This window comes from Rhipicephalus microplus, chromosome 1, assembly GCF_043290135.1.
Source record: "Rhipicephalus microplus isolate Deutch F79 chromosome 1, USDA_Rmic, whole genome shotgun sequence".
Taxonomy (NCBI): Eukaryota; Metazoa; Arthropoda; class Arachnida; order Ixodida; family Ixodidae; genus Rhipicephalus; species Rhipicephalus microplus.
Window position 1 is genome coordinate 150,124,172 of NC_134700.1, and position 22,385 is coordinate 150,146,556.

At 39.8% G+C, this 22,385-nt stretch overlaps 1 protein-coding gene across 1 annotated transcript in view; it reads left to right on the forward strand.

The window, feature by feature from the left end:
• LOC119178794 (uncharacterized) overlaps nt 1–22,385 on the forward strand; it is a 39,230-nt gene that overhangs the window by 16,326 nt on the left and 519 nt on the right. The window contains exons 7-18 of the mRNA XM_037430047.2: nt 2,118–2,429; nt 3,022–3,069; nt 3,432–3,531; nt 7,133–7,293; nt 8,649–8,752; nt 9,129–9,231; nt 12,701–12,871; nt 14,523–14,680; nt 16,663–16,765; nt 17,507–17,545; nt 18,631–18,723; nt 19,426–19,473. Coding sequence (XP_037285944.2) covers nt 2,118–2,429; nt 3,022–3,069; nt 3,432–3,531; nt 7,133–7,293; nt 8,649–8,752; nt 9,129–9,231; nt 12,701–12,871; nt 14,523–14,680; nt 16,663–16,765; nt 17,507–17,545; nt 18,631–18,723; nt 19,426–19,473 — 1,440 coding nt within the window. The remainder of the gene's footprint in view (nt 1–2,117; nt 2,430–3,021; nt 3,070–3,431; nt 3,532–7,132; nt 7,294–8,648; nt 8,753–9,128; nt 9,232–12,700; nt 12,872–14,522; nt 14,681–16,662; nt 16,766–17,506; nt 17,546–18,630; nt 18,724–19,425; nt 19,474–22,385) is intronic.

Here is a 22,385-nt window from a genome sequence, read left to right on the forward strand (position 1 = left end):
TTCATTTGTCTGAAAAGCTAGCGAGTACTGAAAGCCAATACAGAGATGTACCAGCGAAAATTTTTACGAAAAGATATTGTTGTAGCCCTTTCTCCGTGTTATGGTCATGCATATGCTTTTAAACTCAAATTTTGGGAAAATACATGTGGGCATTACAAGAATATATACGGTATACTACTCCTAGTACAAACCGAGGAAGAATGCCTGTGCGCATACATTTTTCTTTCAAGCTCAGCTGAGATCAATGCTTAAGAAATACCTACCAGCAAATGGAAGCACGCCGTGTTTGCAAACGTGAAGAGCAAGTCTGAGTTAGTCTATCCCGCCGCCACCGCCAGAGGCGCAGGCTGTATGTAAGTTCATTACGCGTTCAAGCTGAAAGCACATACAATGGCGAGTAGTGTCTGTGTTTTGAATGCATGGCATATAAAGTCGCACCTACTCACTAATTCGGCGTCAGCAGTGTCGTCTACACCCCCACTGTGCATGCTCGCGTCTTGTGCCTGCTGTCGCTCCCCCCTCTATCTCGTTACACAAGGCTGACACAGGCAGCATCTGCTTGTAAAAATTGACCGCTTGCGCTGCACAACCGTTCACTGGCCACTATTCAGTGCCATATTTAGGCACTGAATCGCACATTTGGAATTCAGTCAAGGGCATCTTTATTTGGCTTTCACTTGACTTGACGCTTTGCTTGACTCGAGTAGATTCGATGGAAGCAACGATACCTTTAACCTGTAACGGGGAACTACCCAACATCAGCGTCCCACCACTCGTTCGAGGCAGCGCTTCTCCTTCGTTCAACAAATAAGAATAATAAAGACGAAATAACAATTAAGCATTCCCAAACTATACCCAATCACGCAACATTCATGCGATATCCCCACCACTCTGCAACACATTTACTCGAGTTCCCCCAGGGGAAAATGCAGGTGGCTTTTTTGTCTTGTGATGCAACATGTTGGCTTTCTTGCCACAGCATGTAGTCAAAGTATGTATGCTTCTCATCATTCTTGCCTAAGCCAAAACACGCAATAAAGTTAAATATCTCTCTTAAACTAATGGTCTCCTCCTTTCCAACAGCAAGCAGAGTTGAGCTATCACTTGTCAAACTTGGTTTGACCACGTTCAACCACAGCAGTTTTTTTTTTTTTTTTGCACCACGGTAAAGTGTTATCTTTCAGCAGCAATGTTTATAATACTGCCAAACTACACTCATGCAACAAAGTTTTCACTTACTGAATTCCGTGTGGACAAGTAAATGCACGAACTGCGCAACACTCTAAGCAGTGGCCGTCCACTGGGGCAGCTTCTCTGCAGTGTTTGCCAGCCAGTGTCGCATGGAATTACTAGTGCACACTCATTCTTGTCATTACCAGTAAATTATCTTTTGGATAGTGTTTCACAGCTAGGCCCTCTATCATGAAACACAAAAAGAACCTCAATGCGCTTTACAAAAAAGGAAGACACATTTGCGAAATTTCTGATTTTATGTGTAGATGCTTACTTCTTGTAAACAAGAAGCCCAAAAAATTGGACACCTAAAATTTTTGGCGTCCGAAATTTCATATTTTTTATATATATTGACATCTACGATGCAGATTGGGAACTACGAATTTGAAGGGCGCACGTCCTTGACCACCACATCAGTTGGGCTTCCACACATGTTGAAAGAGGAGGAGATGCTGAGGATATAGCGTCTGAGCCTTGTTCGCAAGTGTTGTCGGCAACTCTTTGGTTGCACCAAATCATGTACATAAATGCAACTAAGCCTCTGCATTGCCTAATTTTTATACAATAATGCAACCACCCCACCAGCACTTCATCTTCAAACACTTGATATCTCATAAGAATGCTTAGGTGTTCTCTCCAACTTTTTTTTTTACTTCAAGGAATGTAAGAAATGGTCGAAAAATATTCGAAAAATGCTTGATTTGATTTGCACTGACACTTCAATATTCGAAATTGTTTTGCACCCAATATTTTGCTCTTTGCACAGCTCTATTAATTTGTTAATGTGCATAGCACATATACATCTTGTTAATCAACCATTTGAATTATCCAATTCAGGATAGATGACATTGACTATTCATGAATCTCTTGGAACTTTTGCACAGGCCTCATCCTAGGCAAGGCACTGAGTGAGCTCCCAGAAATGCGAACCTGGAATCTGAGCACTGTGCTGAGGCTGTACTATGGGCCAAAAGGCATAGCCACTGGAGCATCACAAACCACCACCCACTGCAAGCGTCGTGAGCTCTTTGGCAGAATCAGCAGCAGCAGAGAACTGCGCGAACAGATCGACAACTTTGCCATAACACTGGCACACTCGGGCCTTGTCATTGGCGTCCCAAACAAGGAAGCTTTAGCAAAAGAACGTGTGGCAAATACCTGGAACATTTTCCAAGCCAAGCTTGGTGACGACAGGGGTGAGCAGCATGCATGAAGCGGCAACCTGCTGTTCATCAATTTATCTTCTGCACCAGACTGGAAGTCATTTTCGTGAAAAGCACTCGGCTATGTATTAGAGTAGTTGCTGAGTAGAAAGCCAGATCAGTTCAATAACAATGAAAATGTTATAGATTACATGGTGATTCACAGACATGTCTTTAAACACCTTGAATAAAATTTTAAGGATGTGAATTATATGTATGACAGCTCAGTGGTTAATTCACTTGGCTTCCAACAGTATTTTACTAACGAGGCTATAGTTTAGCCCGCAGCAACAATAAGTATGAATATATTAAAAAAAATATTTTACCTACAGAGAGTCAGGAATGCAAATAGAGTTCCTAGTATTGAAAAGCGCCCACAAGTAAATTTCTGTGCTGGGTACTAAGTATAATTTCTTTGAGCATGTTAATTAAAGGCGACAAGCTTGATGAAACAGGTTGACCATGCATTTCTGAAATGTTTCAAACATTGGTAGTCATAACATATATCTACATGTTCTAAATGCAATCAATCAGTGCATATTCATTTGGCACTCAAAGTAGTAATGTGCTGTTTTTCTCTTTGCAGATTCCCAGAACAATGATGCATGTCCAGTTAGTGTGAACGAAAATGAGCGTAAGTATATCTTCTCCTCATGACACACTGTTCATGTTATGTTCCCAAAGGCAAACATTCAGTATGTTACATATATGTTACCGGGCAGAACTTTTGTGACAAAGTATCAGCAGCCAGCTCATTGAAGGACACATCCTTAGTAATGTACTTTGCTGACATTCCGCTAGCATTGTGGTTCTAGTGTCCATAATGTGAAAGCTAGATTTTGTTTGTTAGTGACCTTGTATTCTGTAGCATATAATGCTCATTGGCATCAGGTTTCTTCATCACTGCATACACACATGACCTTTCATAATTCGCTATATTATCAGCTGCTAATGCCTCTGGTTCACAAATTTTTTTTTCCTGTTCTTTGAATTTAGCCGAATGTGAAACGCCCACGGATTTGTTAGTAGTGCTGGATACTTCAACAGAGGTCGTTAACGATGAGGAGAGGAAAGCTCTGCAAAGTGAAATCCTTGCGTAAGTGTGACTTTTCCTCGTTTTATGTTAGCCAAGTTGAACAACTACCTACCCTGCTATATGGGAAAGTGAAATATCAGTTCATGTGATTACACATCAGAAACTAGAAGCCTAAATGACCAAAATGTCTAGTGACCACAAGATGCGAGTATATGCAGGTGAATCTGGCATTTGTTTTATGTGACTATAAGTTATTACAGAGGGCATTATTGAAAAGTACTAGGAGAAAATACATGCTTTATAAGCAGCTATATCATAAACATAAAACAATGTTTTCCCCAGTTGAAAAACTTCTTGATATTGCGCATTTGAACTTTGAAGTAGTATATGTGAGAACCATCAAAATATAATCTCTTTGCGTGTAGAAATACTATTCATTCATGGAATATAAGGTATCAAATAACATGTTTCATGGGCTTTATTCCGTTATACAGCAAATGACACTTCCAGCTATTTGGAGCTGTGTATATTTAACAAATTAAAACTTATTACAAGAAGCCTGTCTTCACAATGCAATCATACAAAGAGAAAAAGATGACTGCAGCGTCAATAAAACCCTACTAGAGACGTCATCCATTCATTTTAGGAGTGGATAAGCTACAGGCAGGCAGTTCTGAAATGGTCAATAAAAAAACAAAGTATATTTACAGTATAGTTGTAATAATTAAAACTCTGATAATTCATACTATTGGTTAATTAAAACAAAATTCAATTTTTTGATTGGCCCTCTATCTTTTCAATGTATTTAAAAGCCCCTTAATTCAAACTTCATCACTTTGTTAATTCATTTGTTTTGTGGTTCTATACCGGAAAATATTAGCTGCTTTCCTACTACTACTTCAAAGTTTGTATGCTTTATAATCCTAAAAGTCTAAAAACAAAAAATAAGCTCCCCAGGCATCAAGAAAAAAGGCTTTGCTAGTAAATAAATGTTATAAATGATGCACATACATGTGATACTTCTCAACTGGTATAGAGAGCTTTGTACTGAAGACACATATAGCGAAAAAGCGGTTGGCAATTAACGATTTCTTTAATAGGTCTGATTAGTAATAAATGGCCAATAAACTTGTGGACCTTACACCTCTGCTTTGTGTTTATTGGGTAAAATTAGGGTTTAAAATTGCTTAAAAAATTTAAAAATGTGATGAAATCAATGTGTCACCTTGCTTAGAGCCATATACTATCTGAGAACTTCTGATTATTCAAACTAAATTCAGAGGTCCCTCCGAGTTTGAATTAACGAGAGTTGACTGTACTTGTAATATGCAGAGACAAAATAAGAATCCAAGAGAAACAGACAATATGCAAAATTTTTGAACAGTGGAAGTACAACACTTTACCAGCCTGACTGCCTGATGCCACAAGGTTGTCCTGTCTGCTGTTCTCCTGGAAGTGATAGAAAACTAAGAAACGCAATCACAATACTCGTGAATGACAGTACGACTTGTTCATAAGGTGAATGCCAGTTCATTGTCTCAACTGAGATGCACGCCATTCTCATTTTTGTGCAGACCAACACATGGGCCCAGTTGCTGGAATAAATTGCCCTTAATGCTGCTATATGTGCCAATTTTAAACTTTAGACCTCTCTGTTAGCAACCTGGTAGTAAAATATCGCCTGGCTGATCTCTGAGTGTGTAAACTTCTCAACATCGAAGGCTCTCTTAGGCAACTTCGTCACTCAACCCTTTCCTTTTTGTCTTCCCAAATTTGTACTGAAATTCCCTTTACCGTGAATCTCAGCCTCAGTGCACAAGTGACTTTTCATTTCACCCCCTTATAAGGTAACAGGGAACCACAACCAGCATCATGTTCGGTCACAAACAGCAACTGAGCCGTGCAGGCCTGTGGCTTTTTTCTTACTCAGCGCTCTTATACTACTTATCTTTTTGCCTCAGGATTTTTGAGAGGACACTGACAACATATCGGTTGTGTAAACACCACCGGCCTTGCTTGTAGAATAGTCTTTTTATCAGTTTAATATTTTTGTTATTTAAGGAGAAGATTCCACTGTATGAGGTGTAGCACCACTATAAATTACATACAAGTATCGAACGATGCAGGCATGAAAGATAATAAAATAATACAAAATATTATAAACAAACCTGCAAATAAGCAACATCTAAGCAAACTTGCTGGCAATGAATAAGCCTTGACTTAGTAGTGCTTAGGAGCCTTCAATCGTGTTCCAGAGGCACATTTCAACCCAATTCGCCTTCACAGACTTGTTTTGATGACTGCACTCTTCCGTTGCTGCAAGATATTTTCCATCGCCATGTTTCATTTTTTAAATTTTTCATAAAGATAACCGTGTAATGGCAGAAAACCTGGGTAGCTGAACTTGTGAAACTTTAAAAAGTTACAAAGTTAACTTTGTATTCAGGCACTAGCTGCTTCTTTAATATTCCTGCCATTGTAGTAATGAAACAGCAACAGTTTTCTTCTGTTTATTAAATTTGGCTGCTCAGGCAGTTGTAATTCGTCCAATAGTGTGTCTGTCCCCTCTTACAAGCTTTAGTATTTTTTTTGTATAGTTGCTCCTAGGCATTTTCTTAAAATGAGTACATGTGTATGTCCTTTACCTATTCATATAAATGCATGACAGGAGCAGACTATAGATTCCAAAGCGAGCAACAATATTTAACGAATGATCAAAAATTTGTGACCTCAGTCAGTGACAGACTTTAAAGCACCGCATCCTGAGTGACAACTGTGCATGGAGTATGCATCTAAGTGCTTGATTTATATACGTCCATCCATGGGTAAGGCCTCTGCAGAAGTCTTCTAATATCTAATATAATTTATACTGCATATTTACTATCTGTAAAAAAATGCTTTCATTTTCTATTGTATAGTGCATAAACTGCAAGGTATAAATTGTAGACAGAGCATCTGTGATACGGTACACTTTCAATGGAAAAAAAGTCTGTCATACAGATACACCTTGCAGAAAGATGACAGATTGTCTAATCTTTGTGGTACTATACTGATATATTTCATTATTTATTTTACTTTTAGGGCCAACCAGATTCCTCAAAAACTATAGACGTAGTGCAAAATGGTACAGTCTCACTCAGTGACGTGAAAGCTGTCAAGCTGCACCAGCCTGTGTCAAGAGACAAATCCCTCTACATGCTGCTACTATTCAGTAAAACTTGAGCAATCTACGGCAAACTGGCACCTAAACTAAAATTCTAACCATTACTTTACCACCAAGCCTGCTTGCAGGTTTGCGACAAAGTTTATTCCAATTGTTTTGCATGTAATCATAGATGGCACGGCCATCCCTGTGTTGAAGAAGGTAATGTATTAAAGGAGCACCTATCATTGACCATTTAATTTTTTTTTATCTGCGTGCCATTTTAAAGAAGTCCCTAGCTTCCCAGTGCTTTTTATTGGCAGCAGCGGTTGACTGCTAACTTATGCATTTGGTTTCATACTGTGTCAACTCACACGGCTCATTGCTTATGCCATTTCTCCTTAAGGGAAACGTTAGGAACGGTTTAGCACAAATAACTTTTTTACCGACAACTTATAGAAATTCTTGTGCATCTGTCCAAGTACAATAATAAGCTGCATTCAACACTTGTTCTTGCAGAATGGTCACAAGGACGCTGAAGTTCCAAACAGGAATCAGCACCGTAAGCCTGTTTGCCAGCAAGCGTCAAAGCGATGTGTTGCGTGACATCATCAAGGACAGCGGTGCTGGAGGATGTGCTGGATGTGCCGCCCTGTATCTGCACGACCTAGGCGATATCAGTGAGTCATTTCGAGCTGCAATTCTCATGCATGCCACAGCATGCACGCCAATCTCGTAAAGAATTCATAAAAGAGACGCTCAGAGAACTGTCCCTGTCATCGATCAAAACAGAAAAGCTGCCCAAATTTTTCATGAGTTGGCAGGGCATACAAGTTGAATTGATGCGTGGTGTGCCATGCTGTTTCACTTCATTATGCATTTGCGTCTTTCACTGGAAGATTTTTGGTGACAAAAAGCAACCATGTTTTGCTGAGATTATGGCTGAAAAGAGTGCAACTGTTTTGAACGTCCGACAATATATGTCTATTATATGGTAGGAATTTTTTTACATGTCGGCTGCAGTGAGCACCTGTATTTTCAGCAAGCTATGACGTATAATTTTTCATAAACTAGTTTCTGCAGTGCTACATTCTCATAACACAAACACAAAATAATATGGAAATTGATTCAGTTAAGCACTCAGTTGTACAGGTTGAGTTGAGTTGAGTTTATTTTGCAACAAAGTTGCAAAAAAACCAGGTGAAAAATCTGCGTTGAGCAGCTTAAGAGGAACATGGCCACCTCATGCACAGAGCAGTTAAAGCGATTGAACATAAGCGTGCCATATACATAATGCATGAACAAAGCAGTTAATAACCATGGTAAGAAATAATGAACAATGTTATTGTGGAAACATTTAAAAACAACAGGTTGTGTGACATGCAGTGAATTCAGCTTTGTCCAGCATTTTTGTCCCAAAATGATTCAGTGGCTGTTTAAAAACTTCTTGGGCAACACCGTGCCAAGGCTGTATGCAGATACAAGTGCGTGCATCATTGATACTTCATGGGTCAACCATAGCTTTGTCAGCCTTATTTTTCACTTGAATGAATTGGACAAGTCATACCAGTGCATGGGAAAGCAAGACAACTATGTAATGTAAAAAAAAGCAATATCACATAACCAAACATGCTTTTTGCAGCATGCACTAATGGTAAAAAGCACAGCAAATAACACTAGCATTGTAGCACAATTCTTGGTATTATATTATCGTTCTATTGTTCTAGGACCAACAGCATATTTGTAGATTGGTGCAACAAATTTTTCTGTCACAAAAGGACTAGCTGTGTGGCGAGTGCAAGAAAGGAATTCAGTTCCCATATGCCTGAAACTGAAGTTTTGAACTTGACTGTAACTCCATAACGTGACAATGTAGTGTCACACATTGAATAGCCTGTCAAACAAGTTCAGCTGGCCATCATAACTTCAGAACCATATCCTTGAAAAGCTGCGAGCACAAACACAATTATTTGAAGCCCCAACTTCAGCAACCAGTTCATATGACATTTTCTTATGTGCTTTCTTTTTGATTCAGATGCTGTTGGTACAGACAGTGACCAGGATGTGTTCAACATGCTCAACACTCTCGTCACTAATCACATTTCAACCATGGACGAACGACCTGGTGTTGCTAGCAGGGTATGTGCTTAATGGTGATTGTGGCCAAGTTAAATGTCTAGGTCGAAAGAGCTATATAATGACAGCGAAGGTGCAAAATCGAAAAAAAGATTTTTCAACAGCGGCACAGAATTGGAAATGTAAATTATTTCTTTTCTTTTACCCAATTATGAATAAGCAGCACTTATGGCATAGCATGGAGGGTGGGGGAGCAGCTGTTGGCTTTGCAGGTTATCTGGCATCTGTATAAACATAAGGGTCACTTTTTTTTATTCAGCTAATGCAAGGTCATATTAAATACAAGTCACGACTGCCCAGTAATCGAATCTAGAAAGAAAAGGCCGCAGTTCTGGTCATGTATATGTCCCATCTGCTATTTCCAATTATTGGGCTTCAGGTGGTGCTGTACCTCAACCTGAGGAAGAAAGCTGCTGGTGGAGTGCATTCAAATGGACGCCAGGTTGAGGAGGCTCTCAACAAGTTCAGGGTGACGCATCCAGGTACGGTGTACTTTAGAAAAAAGTAAGCATAGAATAGTATTTCAACATTAAACTTATCAGTTTGTTAAACTATCTGCAAGTTTAACTGCACAGTCCTTACCTGCAATGCTTGATGTTGCCCTTGAGGTGTACTATCTTTCCCAATTTCTTTAGCATTATAATTTTCCATTGAACAGCTGAAAACGAAACCTGCCGCTTAGCAATTTTCCCATCCGAAAATTGGCATTTGAATAATTTCCCAACTATCTATCAATCCGCATATATCAGTTAATTCTCATTCGTGACTCGAGTCTTCTTTCATGTTTAACACCACCTGTCCTCCCTCCCTAAGTCTCGAGTAATTACACTGACAAGTGTTTGTTATGCAGCAGTGTGACTGTAGACATTATTATCATTAACGTTGTTATTGTTACCATTGTCCAAGCATTTATTATAGTTCTAGGGATGCAAGTTCACGTTTTCACGTATGAGTAAAATGGCCTAGCAATTCGTAAACATACTCTTCACCCCTGCTTTGCAAAGTGCATGTAAGAATGAACAAGCATAAAGCAATGCCCAATGACAGTTTGAAAATCATTTTACTTTTTACACAAGCGGCACTTGTAACTAGTCAACAATGTGATGGCCTCATTACGACTGCACTTGGAGCAGTTACAAGCAGCGGCCACGCAGTGTTTCCAAATAATTTTTTTGGAAAATACCCTACACCAAGGTCAAAATTACCCTACTTTACACTACGCAGCTTTTTTTATTACCCTGCGTTTTACCCTATATCTAGAAAAAGTGCCTTGTAACAATGATAGCGTACTGATAACATACACTATACAACATTCTGTTGTATGGGGTGCCATCCAGATCGGCCACATATTACCGTGCGACAACGATATCTGATGACACCATTACTTCAGGTCACATTGTGATGCCACAGTGACGTCACAATGCCTTTACGAATTCCGGCAATATGTCCTGCCACAATGACGTCACGAGACGGCGTTGCTATATCATGATGATTTCGTGCAACGATCCCATAGAGGCCAACCATCATTTTTCGCGTATGATGTGCATTTGAAGCTTTCACCTCGGAAACTAAAGCTGACCATCATCAGACATCACCAAGCCCCTCCATGCAGTGAACAGATGGGAGACAACACAGAGAGAAAATTGCACCCCCCCTCCCCCCCCCCCAAAAAAATTGGCAGATCCCACATACAGTGGGAATCGATGATATGTGAAGCACGAATGGGCAAGGTTGATATGTCACTTTAAATTCAGCACAAGGTTACGAGGCAGAGGCGAATTACACTGTACATGACTTCCATGTTTGGACGTGTCATTTGCCTTCGTCGTCTATTCGCGTCACGTAATACCAACTATGGTATATGTTGAGCTAGGAAAACCACAGCGAGTGCATTATGAGCGTAACATGTAAGCATGTTTTACATGACATGCATATCATGATCATTATGTTTGGACCAGTCATATACATTTCTCATCCATTTACGTCACGTAATACCAAATTTGGTATAAATGGAGCTCGTGAAACGGCCGTGAGCACACTATGAGTGTACCATGGAGTCATGCTCTACATGGCACGCATATCATGATTATCAAGTTTGGATGTGTCATTTACCTTGGTCGTCTATTTACGCCACGTGATACATTTGGTATATGCGGAGCTGGCGAAACAGCCGCGAGTGCATCATGGACGAGGCATGTTGTCATGTTCTTACATGACACGCATGTCATGATTATCATGTTTGTACCAGTCATTTACCTTCATCGTCTATTCACGTCATGAACACCAAATTTGGTGTATGTGAAGCTAGCGAAACGGCCGCGAGCAACTCATGAGCGTGGTATGTAGTCATGTTCTTACATGACATGCATGTCCTGATTATCATGTCAAGTAAACCGAATTCGGTACATGTTAAGCTAGCCAAACTGCCGTGAGTGCATTATGAGTGTGGCATGTAGTCATGTTCTAACATGACACGCATCTCCTGACTATATCATGTTTGCACCAGTTATATACCTTCGTCATGCTTTCGTGTCCCATAATACGAAATTTGGTACATGTGAAGCTAGTGAAACGACCGTGAGCGCACCATGAGTGTGACATGTAGTCATGACTTATGACTTACATGACATACATGTAATGTTTTTTATGTTATGGTCTGTCACTTGTGTTAACCATGCAGTCATGTCATATCATACCAATTTTTCAACATTTAATGTGAATGAAACCACCGCAAGAGCAGCAAGACCATGAGATGTAAATCGTGACATTTTTGACATACAAGTCATGAAAATCATGTTATGACTAGTCAATTATGGTCGTCATACAGTCATGTTATGCCATACCAAATTTGTTTATCGATACAACTAACAAAACAGCCAGAAGACCTAAAGGTCATAGGCGGCTAGATAGATGGATAGATAGATACGCTCAAAGCCACCGAAGTTCTCTAAGAAATGCTTCACATTTAAAAAACTAGCACAAGGATGTTTGATGTATTATCTTTAGTCTCCGCCACTGCCGCAGTGGTCTAGTGGCTATGGTACTCGGCTCATGACCTGCAGGTCGTGGGATCGAATCCCGGCTGCGGTGGCTGCATTTTCGATGGAGGTGGAAAAGTTGTAGGCCCGTGTGCTGATTTGGGTGCACGTAAGTTAAAGCACCCCAGGTGGTCAAAATTTTCGGCGTTCCACCACGGCGTTTCTCATAATCTGATCGTGGTTTCGGGACGTTAAACCCCACAAATCATCATCATCAATCAATTCATATCACTCCATAACTGTAACGTCAGATAGGTTGTGCGGATCTTCTACATTTTCCCCTAATCAACGACGAGCGAAACGTTGAAGCTACCCTATGCCACAGCCCTACTACCATACGCTGACCAAAAAATTCCGAGAATACCCTGCAAGTACGGCATTTAGCATATAGTTGGCAACCCTGTCAGGCTGTGCCAATATGGGTTTATGAATGAGTACTTTTTGTAAATGTAATTATGTGAGCATGGACTGAAATATAATACGTGTTCAATTGCATGCTAGCAAAGCACAAGAAAAGCACGAACTAATGTTTTTATGTGTGCTTCTGAAATACTTGAAGCGCAAAGTGTAGTTCAACCATCTAACTACAAAAATATACTGATACCATCATGGAATGCACTTTTGTTATCCCATGGAATTTTTTCTATATCTATGCATTGCTTAAAAGTGTCAAAATGTAGTAATATTCTATGATGTGAGAGTGAACAACTGGGTGTGTTGGTAATGCACGATTCAAAATAGGAAGTGCTAAGAAGATGCCAAAAAAGAAGGTGAAAAACATCTCACTTTTCGTCCGTCGTCTTCTTTGCGCCTTCTATTTTGAATCATCAGACACCACCAAGCACTTAACAAGCCAAAGCTCTTAAACATTGAATGTTTGAGTACGATATTACATTCATAAATTTCATTTCAGATGTGCCCATCTTCGCCATCGGCTCCAAGGATGTCATCGATGCACTGAATACCAGATCTGGAGCTTTGACGCTGGTGGACATTACCAATGTCCTTGCGGATGAGGATCCTGACATTGAAAAACTGCGAACAGCCCAGGACCTCCTTCACCTTCCAAAGAAAATATGTCGAGGTGCGTGAGCTATTTCTGCTTGTTCCTCTTGTTTAAACAGTGAAAAAATTCTTTGTCATTTGAAAAGCAAGGACAAATACATACCCATCTACTGTTTTATTTAGCATGCATCTTAATGTTATACAAACACGTCACCTTTCAAGAATGTGTGACATGCACCATTTCTTCTGCCATCTCATCACATTATGCACGAGTATATTTTCACGAACAGAAAAAGGTGCCAAGGAAAGTATTGGGGATATTATCAGTAGAAAAAACATAGTAAGAATGCAGTAGTGACGCTAACAGGCAAGAAATGTGTTCCACACTTGCCGTAATGGCTACTGGTGATGCTGGGTTGCACTCCCACATTGAAATGCACATATGTGCCCGATAAAGTGAACTGAGAGATGAGCACCATCATAGCTCAGTTAGTAGAGCATTGCCCACGCTCTTCGAAGATTGCAGTTCTGTACCCGCCGGCAGCAAGTTATCCTTGCGTCCACTTTTTTCACATTTCCATTTAAATTACTTTAATAACATCCCCTATACTTTCCTAGTTATCAGTGTCTGTTCACATAATCATTGAGTAGCAGGCAAGGTATTTGTTTCACACCTCATCCTTGAGGTGCATTGATTTTATGCTGATTTTTCTTAATATTAATCTAATTGTTGGGGTTTAACGTCCCAAAACCAATATATGATTATGAGAGACACCGTCATGGAGGACTCCAGAAATCTCGACCACCTGGGATTCTTTAACATGCACCTAAATCTAAGCAGACGGACCTCGAGCATTATTGCCTCCATCGAAAATGCAGCCGCCATGTCCGGCATTCGATCCCCCGGCTTGCGGGTCAGCAGCCAAGTTCCTTAGCCACTAGACCGCAGTGGCGGGTCGACTCTCCTTGAACCAAGGTCGAATTATGGGCAAAGGAGTACATTTTGTAAACACTGTTAAGTACAAATAAAATAATGCTAGAAGTATACTGAATGAAATAAAACTTTAATACTAGATAAATAATCTAATGTTCTTGCTGTTACTGTAAAGTAATGTTTAGATCCAAGAATTCGTAGCATCATACATTTTTCATCATAACACTGCATGTTCTGAAGCCTTTGTTCTCAAAGGCATAAACAGATCACAGAAAAAAAATTGAAGATATAAGGACTCTTTGGAAGGTACAAGTAATTGTGGGTCAGCTGATGAAATCTGGCGCTATAAGCAGTGTGCTCCCTTGCTTTCTTTATGTGTACTGCTATGTATATAAGGCCATGAATATTAAACTTATCGAGGTTTCGCTGTGATATATGTATTACTGTATAATTCAAAGCAAAACTTTTTCCCATTATTACATTTTGGAGGTAATTTGGTTGTTAGTTTGTTCAATCAATGCTGCATTACTGAATGGTAAACACTGTAAAAAGTTAGTTATCATTGAATGGAACAAAGAATTTGAAGGAACAGAACAAGAACTGAACAATGGAAACTTCAAACCCCCCCCCCCCCCCTTCTGATCAATGATGATAATAGACCGTTTTCTCATCAGCTGTAGCTATAAGAAACAACACTCTTAGCGAGACACGTTGCAAGGTTTGACGAATGTCACAATTCACGACCAGTAAAACGCAAATGAAATCGTCAAGATTCGTTCACTCTTTGGCCTAACAGTGCCAGCCAGCCTGAGGCACAAGTACTGCAGTCAACGGAATCCTCGACAGCAGTCCTCTGCCCTGACCAAGTTCCAAGGCGCAGTGACCCCCGGAGCGGTGCAGTATTGGTCATACAGCACTAGCACGTTCTCTGCAAGCAACAACCTCCAAATCAAGGTGCGACTTTGTCTGCATCTCTTTCCTCACAGCAATGGCTGCACCTGTCTCTTGCATAACAGTCTCAATCTTGACAAGGATGAATTATGTTCGGAAGCGTGCACAGGGTTCTTTAGTGGGGAAGCAAGGTATCGTTGCAGCGACCTTGTTCCCGAATTGTTTGAGCCCAAATAAAACAAGTTTCACAACAGATGCAAAAATTAAAACGAGCCAGTGGTGTGCTTCCCACAGTGGCCTGCATTTGGTCCCCAGCTTTTTTCCAGGAGTAGAAGTGCAAAGTAAGAAATTCTTGAATGTAACATTAAGTGACCTTGGCCACCATTGTCACCAGAAACCTGCATGGCCTTAACCCTGCATTTGAAACAACGATAGAAAGAGCACAATGGAGTAAAAGTATAGAGCTGACTTGGCATTCTCTTATATCAACAGGGGGGACGGCAGAAGGGGGCAATTCCACTGCCTCTCCCTGTCTCCCTGTATGCATGCCTATGAGTATAATCAAACTACTGGCACACTTTGACTGAGGGTACTAAGTCAAAGTAAAAACAGCAACTCAATTTCAGAGACTATGGCTGGCTATCATAACCCTGACAATTGAAATCCAAAAAACGTCAGAAAGGGGAAGATGGAAGCTTGCGGTGAAAAAACTCGTAAACAGGGATTGTGTGATTGAAGGAACATTTCAGTAAATGGACTTGCCTTCAAGGCTGTATATTCTAGCCTGGAAGACAACTCTACTTGTCGAACTGTCGGCTTGAGCACCCAACCGCTGTTTACGAATTTTTTCATGACTTACAGTTTCGTTATTTGTTGTACTGTACTTTATTTCACAATTTTCAGGACAAGATAGCTCAGAAAAAAAATATGCATAGTAGTTTTTAATTCAATTTGACATTGAGCATTCTGTGGCCAAGCCCGTAACTGGAGGGGGGGGGGGGGGGAGGGCTAGGAGTCTGGACACCTCCTACCCTCCGAAATTGGGATGAAGGATGGTGTTAATAGGCATAGATATTTTTCAAGGGGAGAGTTCGACAAGTGCCCCCCCCCCCCCCCTCCTCCGGAAAAGAATTCCTGGCTAAGGCCTGCCAGTGGCTATGGCTATCAGTAGCACTAAAAAAAGAAATGAAAGAAAGCATGACTAAGGGTCCACACAGTGTGTACAAATTTTACCAAATAATTGTCAGCGATAAAATTCCAATTCCAATATCCATACATGTAAAAAAAAATTGTGTAAAATTTAAGATGGGAACAAACAGCGCTTGACATGGGACTGTGAAGAAACAGTACCTACTGTTTGTTCCCGTCCAGGTCAGTTAGATGTACCCCGTGGCATAAACATGCTCTTTTTATTTACTGTATCCTGCTTACAGAATCCTGGACTCTGCATGTCTGTGCATGACATACCCAGACGTTAGACATGCATGCCAGCGGTACACGCACCACAAGACATGCATGTTGGAGTATGTCTTCGATAAAAGAACTGCCCCACTTATACACGCCAACTTGCAATGCAATTTTCATGCTTCCAAGTTACGTAAAATGGCCTAGAAATCAGCACAACCATATTTAAATACTGTTCTTATTTGAGGGAATGTGTTGTCTCCTTCTCACATTGCCGATGCAAGCAAGAAACGCACGGATGCTAATGCTAACAACCTACTGGTTCCATTGCCAAATGAAGTACGAACAGCGTAAATTCAACACGGGAACATAAGAAGAGACTCAGACAAGTGCTGCCTAGCAACTGAATTTTTATTCAATAGGAAAGGAAAATATATACAGAAAAACATGAAAAAAATATAAAGCTTGACAAGATTTCTTTCGAGGGAAGATTACACGCGCTCTTCCATAAAAAGATAATTCTTCCATCGGTACACGCACCACTAGACATGCATGCTGGAGTATGTCTTATGGTAAAAAAATTGCCCCAGTTATACGCACCAACTATGTTTATTATTGCCGAACTGTGTTTATTATTTCAGTTCACCACAAATGACCGAGGAAACCTCAGGGTCTGTGATGTCACTGGCCGTGTTATTGGTGACAGCCTCGCAGGTTTGAGATGCTATGAAACCAATGCACAATGTAAGTATGGGCACTCCAGCTACCCGTTTCAAGGGAATGGATATTTTTATATCTCCAGAGATACTTGATCACAATATGTTGCGGCACAATAGTGTAGTTGCTCAACAATATATAAATTTACATGAAACTACACTGTATTACATTTTCATGTTAGTGAAAAATGTGTCAATACCCCCGTTTTATATATAGCAGGCAATACTAATAAGACTAGAGTTTTTTTTTTTCTCTGCTTTCACGGCAAGCACGATGTAAGAAATACAGAAGTATCTGTCATGCAATTCTATATATAATGCTAAGGCCTATTTTGGCCATAGAGTAACCTACTCTACTAATTACAAAGAATATCTCGCAAAGCAAAATTATATCAAATGAAGCTGTATATATATTCTACTGTGTTCCATATAAAAAAACAAAGTGTAATCGAATATGTCTAAATCAATCTCTTAATCAAAATAAATGTTTTTTGAATTATTCATTAAATCAATGTTTATGGTCTACATAAAAAGAACCTGTAACTGCACTATGAATTCACTCAAGTTTATTGCATCAGTCACTTCATACGACAGCGAAATTCATAGTAAATTTTTAACAGCATATTTCTGCAGAATCACCCGTTTGCCGGATCATGTCGAGAAGAAACCTATCATCAGTCTATAAAAAACATTAAAACGCCTGTTCTGTTTATCACTTGATGTCCTAGTCCACTACCTCTAATCAGTTTTTTTTTTGTTTTGAATACAGTTAAGACGCTATCATTCAACTACACAAGACCTTGCAAAAGTAAGTTCTTTATCAATGCATTTCACTTTTCTTTAATCATAAGACTTTTATTTTGTCCATAGAATTCTAACCATACATGTATATTATTGGCTTATTGAGATTCAGAATGGTAGCAGCAAACCTAGTATTGATACTCATAGATGTTTTGCACAACTACAATGTGATTAAAAGATATTGATGCTATGTCAGTCATACTAATACACATAAAAAAAATCATGAAATGCTAGAACTTAACGATTATGTCACTACAAGCACTTCACAACTGCAGTTAAATAGAGCATAGATGCCTCTATCTTATCGAGTTTGTGCACCTCTGGTTAGACATCACGCCATATGACGCTACTAGTATTATTGCCGCTGCACACTTCTTGGTCAACCAGTAACATGCTATGAAGTGCACTGACAAACACAGACACACTACAGCTCTACTGAAGATGCAGGGCTTATTATCTGTATTATTATCAGTTCTGAGTTTTAACACGTTCGGTACTCAACAAGCACCAATTCGCTTTCTTGAAGACCTAATCACTAATGTGGCAGTCAAGCTGTAATAGAATTATCAAATATTCTCAGGGCTATAATGATTAATTTATGCAGCTCAATATAATCTATAGTTAAGAGCGGGTGAATTGAATCAATGGTGAAGTAGCTTTAAGCAATGACAGGACAACAAATTTTTTTTAAGGTGCTGTTTCCACCCAAATCATCTCATAGTTGGGTGAATATACAGCAATAGTGCAAATACCAATTCTTGCATCCTTTAGCGCCACCAGGTTTTCACAGAAAGCGCTTACTATGAGGAAACACATATTATAAGTGTGGTGAAGTCGGAACGAATGATAAAAATGGTTAAGGAGATGCCTAGAAATAGCTTTTAGCATACACTAGTTAACCAGAAAAAAATATTTGAATAGCTACAAGAACGGCAACAAGAATCAGCTTTCGCATAAAATCAACGATTGCTGAAAACTATTGGGAGCTTCTAGATAGGGTAAGAATCCGCAGAAATATGTCCTCCAGCTATGTTTCGGCACAAAAGATCGTAAGCTGTGCTTAAACATTTTTTTCCCTCAATAATATTGCAGAAGGACCTCTGAGCTGCTCTCCACTAACATACGCTGTGATTGGAAAAGATGAAAATGTACCTCAAATCAACTTCGATGTGGCCAACTGCAAAGGTATGCAAATAAGCTCACAAATGCCATGAAGTTGTACAGGGAACAGTGTTCATTGTCTTCTGCTTTTTCTGATGTCAACTACAAGTACTGAAAATTATAGAGTATGAGGATAATGTGGCTTCAGTATCTTGCACAATTTGAGCAGCAGTATGAAGCTAGACAAAACAGGTGCATAAATATTAGCTTAAGGAAAAAGCCACATCCGAAGCAGAAACAACTGCACATGTTGTGTTGCACTATCATATAAACCTTACAGTGATTTACAGGGCCACTAATTGACCAGTATTTAATAAATTGTCTACCCCTTCTTCCACCCTCCACTAAGTTAATGCACTATTGTTGTAAAAGGAGAGCATTATAAAAACATTAGGAATGATTCCTGGCCCTGCCAGTGGCTATACGTTTGCACACCAATGCAGAGAACTGAATTGTGGCAAAAGATTTCCAGTTATTTCTGGTACAGCAACAAATGAAGCCTGCATCAAAATTTACACAGATTAACGAATGCCTGTATATACACTCCACAGACCAATCACCACATTGTCACGAGTCGGCAACTTTCATGTTGGTGGTCATGAGATGCACGAAAAGTACCAATTAAAAAAAGACACACACCACACACCTCTTGCAAACTTAACTATCAGTTGTCTCACTCCTACTCAATGCTGTTTCTTAAGACGGTTTTTCTCACTCTTTATGCAGGTTTTTGCAGAAACCCCCAGCAAATAAAATTTGAAATCGAACACGAAGGTAAGTTTGCCTCTGGAAACATTGTGGCCTTTGTATACTGTTCACTGAAAGTTTCGTTTTCAGCTAGTTTATTGAACCTTTCTTGCTGGACTAATTTCCCGTTCAATAACGTGGTTCATACTTCATGAATATCCAGCTGGAATATGGCCAAATTGCAGCCAAGGACTGACAAAGATCCAGCTGGATAGCCATCCGCTTTGAGCTGAATTATCTAACCACAAATCTTTCCAGCTGGAAAGATTGTCGGTTCAGTAATTCAGCTAGACATGGAAGATTTTCTGTCAGGGGCGGTCATGAAGAGACTGCATAATCGACTCATTGCTCACATTCAAGCATACTCATACACTGTAAGTGTGTTTGCTCAAAGCACAGTTGCTACGCCCCTTCTTCCCAAATTTCTTTTGTTTCCCTCACTGATTCAAAATATGCATGCATTTCAGCTCACCCAGCTTCTTGCCTGACAAAAGTCTATTTGTCACTCTTAATCGTAAACAAAAACATCTTGATAGTTGCTTTACAGCCTCGTCGCACCTGACAGCCTTAAAACCTTTTAAATACATAATTATTTTTCAACATAAGAATTAAGCAAACACTTCTAGCTGAGTTGTCTCAATACTAAAAATCCTCATTTTTTTTAGGACTTCGGTAAAGTAACAAAAACATCCTGCATTGACTTGAAATTAGCGATACTAAACATTTATTTTTGTTCATGAATGATGTAACCATGCATGAAATACATATATTAACTTCTTTCCACAGTGAAATTGGGTACAGTGTGAGATCAGTTTATAGATTTTATTTGTTGCACTTTACTAGCTTATAAAAGATTAAAGAGAAAGTAGAAAAGGGAAACCAGGGCAAACATGTGGACACCCATGTCTCTTTGGTTCATGAGTTCCACATATGTCAGCATTTTTGTCATTTATGTTTACAAGCAGACAAACTGTACCAAGTCAATTCTTTGTGAGAGCTTTCCATGAAATCATACTGATCCACCAAAATGTTGTCACACTGTCGGTAGAGTTAAACTGTTTACCAGGCTGCAAAATTAAGGCTGAAAGTAAAAAGGATCGGCATATTGTTTTGCGTGTTCACACTATTTCTATTTGCATGTGTCAGTTGACACATATACAACCTCCAGACGTCAGCTTTAACTGTTCGCTAATTTACCGCCACAGTGATGAGGAATATGTAAATCCCAGGGTCGTAGGGCACTTTTTTGCAACAAGCACTATTGCTGTACAATTACGCTGCCTAAGTCAGGGTAGATTGGTGTATGTTCTGAATTGTGCTTGGAAAAATCAGTATGTTTAATTATTATTATGTAAATCACTAATTTGTTTTTTCTAACACAAATATATTATACAATTAGCCCAAGTGAAATAATACATATTGAATGCAACAAAAAGCCACAGATGAAAAGTAGAATGTTGTAACACTGACTACGATATGCACCTCAGTGCATTTTGTGCATTAGAGTTCATAAAACAACCACACCAAAAAGTTACTATGGTAAGTGCTTGATCTTTGTGCTTGTAAAATGAAAGGAGAAAGCTGTAGAGGAAGTTTGTGAAAGAAGGCTGTGTGTGGCAGTCTGTACAGCTAGCTAGCTTAGTAGGTTTCCGCATCTTTATATTTCGAGTCATGACCATTTTCTTTTATTATAGATTATTTTATTGTGTTATCTCTTAGCACGAGCTGTTTGTGAAAAACTCGGAAGCCGTCTCAGACAGTCCAGATTCTCTAAAAAGTATACAACATACACTCGATTGCATGAGTGCTCCCGCTATTTGGTGTTATGCCCAGATTATAGAGGAAATGAAACCGGTAGTTTCAGTGCAGCAGTTTTCATCGGTTGAAGCTCGATCGCCTTCAGAAGTCATCTCTAGCGGTGATGAGACATGTCGATACTAAAAATCAAGATTCCAAGAATACTGTTGCATGGGTTGCCGAAAAGGTCATGGAGCTGTTTGAACATGTCCCAGCTTGTAACCTCTTGCTCATGGATCTTAAACCAGACACAAGGAGCTTTGGCGAGGTACCACGTTTTCCAACATAACGGTTGGGTCCCAGCCATATTGCTCGCTTACGCACTTGTACATACTGAGCCACTTATCCACATAAATGTTGCTCTCCCCAGAAAAGGTACCGAAATCAAGGGGTTGTGTTATGGCGACGTACCAAGTTGCTGCCGGTGATGGTGCTGACGTAGTTGGCGAAGGTGCAGCTTCACCTGGAGCCATGCTAGTAGACTGCAGGAGGCGTCTGCTGCGAAGCTCTTTTATCAAAAAAAAAGTATTCCACACCTCTACCAAAATGTTACGCGGCAATGACGCTAAGTCAGTTGCAAGCCACAGTACAGCTTGGGACTGACTTAGTGTTATTGCCACGTAACAATACCTACTGCAGATGCAAAATGCTAGGTTAAAGCGTTGGGTCACAACTAGAAACCTAGAAAAATGATTAAACTTCATTTTTCTTTAATATTCATTTCTGATAATTTAAAGGTAAATGCTTGGGCATCTGTTCTTGCTATTAATGATGTGTCACCCTCCTCCTTCTAAAAATGTATTTTCACAAAGTTCCACTCGGAGCTCTGCACATAGTGCCAAGCAGTATAAGCAGAAGCTCGAGAATGTAGGTGCTGCATTAGCCACCGTTGTATTCAAGCCTGAGAAACCAATTACAATGTCCAAATACAGTGCAGTGCCCTCCAGCTCAGCTCCAAACAGATGAATAACTGGTAATTCGAAGCAGCCATGAAAAGCAGGCAAAGCCTATGCTGGTAACAGGAAGCTGAAGCACTGGTAGAAAGAGGTGGTAACACATGCTTCAGAGGCAGAGCAAATACATGTCACATGAATCTAGGTTAGCGAGCACCTAACAACAACTGAATACAATACGGTGCCCTG